The following is a 3852-nucleotide window of genomic DNA, read 5'->3' as shown; positions in this document are numbered from 1 at the left end:
GTTAGGGGCTTCTAAAAATCAAAATAAAATTTATGAACAAACTAGACACATTTTATAAACTCTTAGAGTTTACGGATCTAGTTTTCGATTTCTTATGATTTTACTATGATATTTCTAAATCAGTGCAGAAATGGTGAAAATGAATTTACATATTACAACTTTTATAACACTTTATAATATGTTGAGTAAAGTGTAAATCTTTGATGACTTCATATTTTGCTTGTGTTTTCTGTTGGGATATAATTATATTACATAAAATTATTCACTAATTGCAAGAGCTCTTTATTATTACAATTAATGCATGATGATGCATAGTAAACATAGTTATGTTTTGCTACATGTTCTACTTCCACATAAAAGGATACTATACATTATAAACATTTTGATAAACTATAATAGGTATAGTTTATGTTTCATATACATTATTAAAGGGTACATTTCTACAAAAAAAAGTTTTCAATTTAACACTACGTAAATCTGTTAATGAATCAATTTGTGAGACATTCGCTTCACGTTACTTCCAAAGTAGCGTAACAAAAGTCCTGTAATTATAACCAGAATCTCTTGTAGGAAGAGCGTGATAGTTGTGTATAGATCTATATTGGGTCTGACAAACCCACACCTTAGCTGCATGCAACAGCTAGACCGGCTGGTATGGGGTGACAAATGTCATTAACATTCCGACGCCTGAAGAACGTCGTATACAAGGCCGACTAAGTCATAGTATGATTATAATAACTCATATGGGGTATTAACAAAACATAAGATTTACGAGATTTCCATTTAAACAAACAAGTTTATGTCGATTTAAACTTGCATGATTTACAATTTATATGGAAAAATACTAGTACATTATTAGTCTTGGCATTTAAGACTACAATCCATTTTAAAAAGGGAAAATATTGGATTTTTCTGGAACAAACATTACTTTTACAAGAAAGGATTTCAACATTTCATTCAAAAGTTTATGAACTCACCAACTTAATTATTGACACTCTTTTCAAAACTACTTGTATTCTCAGGAAATCAGTAAAATAGGTAATCGTCTGCTTTTGAGGATGAAACGCTAAGGCGTTAAACATTGTATTTTTGTCAACACAATGTAATTGATTTAGAAACATGTAAACATATACTATGATGTAACTTTTTCAATTATATTTATGTTGGTTGTTTTGTACTTTGAGCACTATTATACTCGTTGTTGTGATACTATACATGAAATCCTTCATCCCTGAACGTTTTTGCTATCTTTGGTGTGGAGGGTGTGATAGGATTTGTGTAAAATCTATTTAATGTTATTATTTTAATCGAGAAAATAGTAAAATAAATAAAAAGTAAAGTAAAAAGTAAATAAAAAAGGCAAGAAGGTCATTTTAAGCATTTTCAATTTTAAACCGGATCAAACTCCCAACAAAATAATTTTTTTTTTGACCAATAATCATAGTCTAAATTATTTAGACGAAAGTGACAACTTATTAAACCACAAGGACCATTTTTACAGTTTAGTCAAACATAAAAAAGCCCAATTCTCTTATATAAATGTCATACAGGCGAGAAGTCTCCGTTTCCTCCTACCTCGGTCTCTCACTGTAGTCTCTTTCCGGCGTACCTGTTCAGGCATCCAAACAGGTAGCTCTTCCGCCCTTTTTTTTGATTTTTATTCTATAATTTTCATCTCCGTTCCGTGCTTGTTGCAATTCTTTAGCTCTTTCCATTCGTACAAGAAGTTATTGCATTAGGGTTTTATATATCAATAACCCTAAACCCTAACTTTGCCCCTGTTTTCAGATTACAATTTGCTGCTTCAGTCTCTTCTCTACATCGAAACATGAGGTGATTTAATTATATCTTACATATATGTACTGGCTTTTAAGCAAACCCTAGACTGTTAGTTACGCTTCCATTTTAAGCTTTAGTGTTCGAACCTCGGAGTAATAAGTTGTCTTTCTTTTTGTTGATTTCGCAGTCGACCAATGGAAGAAGATGCACCAGTAAGTACTTTTAGTTTGAATTTAGTTAGAATCCAATTTTCTAAATTCTGCATCTGATTTCGAATGTTTCAGTTTTCCCCAACGAAAATTTACCTTCTGACTATACAGTTATTGCTTTTTAAAACTTGTTGCAGACCAAAAACGAGGAAGAGGAGTTCAACACTGGCCCCCTCTCTGTCTTGATGATGAGTGTCAAAAACAATACACAGGTTAACATATGTTTAGCTGCCTGTATCTTTTAGCTACGTAAAGCTAATAGTTAAGAGCTGAGTTTCTTAACAACAGCCTTTTGTTGAGATTTACGTTTTTGCTGTTTTGTGTTGCACATCCAGGTTCTTATTAACTGCAGGAATAATAAGAAGCTTCTAGGTCGTGTTAGGGCATTTGATAGACACTGCAACATGGTGCTGGAAAATGTTAGAGAGATGTGGACTGAGGTCAGTTCTTCTTCCAAAAGAAAATATCAGGTTCCAAATTTGTATACATATTCTGATTGTTTTAGTTTATGTATGTCAGGTCCCCAAAACAGGAAAAGGCAAGAAGAAAGCTCTTCCGGTTAACAAAGACAGATTTATCAGCAAGATGTTTCTCCGAGGCGATTCTGTCATCATTGTTCTTAGAAACCCTAAGTAAAAGGTATCATTCTTCATTGCTTTTCCTTGACAAATCAGGTCTTTTAGTTTTCTTTTTGATGTTTTGCCATATGTCTTGTGACCTTAGTGACTGCTTCATTAGTGCTTCTGAGATTATATCAGCAGTTCCTATGCTGAAAATGGTATGGAATTTATTGGTTGCAGGATTTTGTTGATTTGGGATTCTGGATTGAAACTTTGACTTGTCACTGAAGACAAGTGTGACTGGTAGTAGACAATGGTTGTATCTGTTATTAAAAGATGTTTTTTTTTTTTTTTTTTGTATGATGATTGCTTAACTTCCCTCTACTTTAGTTTGAGTATGTCATGGATTTAAGTTTTGGATTATTAAGACCGGCTGATGCTGAGTTTTTAACGAGTCAAAAAAGAGTAAGGGGTTGTTCGGTAGGGTCTGTTTGATTAAGATTTAAATCCAATAGATGCCTGAATCAGACAGAAGCTCTGAAAAATCTACTGATTGTGCTGAATGATGCAAATTACCATTTTTCCTTTTTGAACTATTTTCCAGGATAAATATTTAAGTAAACCAAATCACCATACTACGTCGTTTTGTATCATATATATACATTCTAATTGTCTAATGTTCTTATAATTCAACTTCTAACTTGATTTCATTCAAAGATTTTTATAAATTTCATATTTATTTTTCTCTTACTTAATTCTTTCAACTATAATATATAACCTAATTGATGTTCGTCAAAAAGATGTGATGTAAGAGGAAGATAATAATGTAATTTTGAAAATTTTGAAAGTAAATTTAGTTAAGGATTTAAGTTGAAGAACATTATAATAAATATATCAAACAAAATGATGTATTATGGTGAGTTTGGGTACTTAAGCTTATATATTTTTAAGGGTATATTCACTTTTCCTTTTATATATATATATATATATATATATATATATATATATATATATATATATATATATATATATATACACACACACACATGGGGTATAAGCTCCCTGTAATACACGGATTAAGTAAAAAAAAGTTAAATATGAAAATGTAAATATTAATCAACTTCTTTTAAAAAAATTGAAAAAAAAAATACAAATAAACAATGAATAAGTAATTCAATCTTTATGAATAAAAAAAATATTGATATATTCTAAATAAATGTGTTGAATATTAAGATGTAAACATTAAATATTTTTAAGTAAATATAAAAATTAATAATTAACCAACTATATTAGTGATGTAACAT

At 30.3% G+C, this 3852-nt stretch overlaps 1 protein-coding gene across 1 annotated transcript; it reads left to right on the top strand.

Moving 5' to 3' along the window:
* Nucleotides 1-1522: 1522 nt before the first annotated feature.
* On the top strand, nt 1523-2971 carry LOC145044195 (uncharacterized). The gene is made up of 7 exons (XM_078993044.1): nt 1523-1629; nt 1789-1833; nt 1967-1991; nt 2126-2200; nt 2324-2428; nt 2508-2627; nt 2789-2971. The coding sequence occupies exons 2-6, from the start codon at nt 1829-1831 to the stop codon at nt 2622-2624; spliced, it is 327 nt and encodes a 108-aa protein (XP_078849170.1). The 5' UTR covers nt 1523-1629; nt 1789-1828; the 3' UTR covers nt 2625-2627; nt 2789-2971.
* The last annotated feature ends 881 nt before the right edge of the window (nt 2972-3852 follow it).

The sequence above is a fragment of the Lactuca saligna genome, chromosome 4 (assembly GCF_052625555.1).
Source record: "Lactuca saligna cultivar CGN05327 chromosome 4, ASM5262555v1, whole genome shotgun sequence".
NCBI lineage: Eukaryota > Viridiplantae > Streptophyta > Magnoliopsida > Asterales > Asteraceae > Lactuca > Lactuca saligna.
The sequence above is the reverse complement of the archived record's forward strand: the minus strand, read 5'-3'. Positions and strand labels throughout refer to the sequence as shown.

Coding starts and splice junctions, on each gene's coding strand:
- LOC145044195 (XM_078993044.1), top strand. Junction 1,992..2,125: donor CAATGGAAGAAGATGCACCA/GTAAGTACTTTT, acceptor AACTTGTTGCAG/ACCAAAAACGAGGAAGAGGA. Junction 2,429..2,507: donor TTAGAGAGATGTGGACTGAG/GTCAGTTCTTCT, acceptor TATGTATGTCAG/GTCCCCAAAACAGGAAAAGG.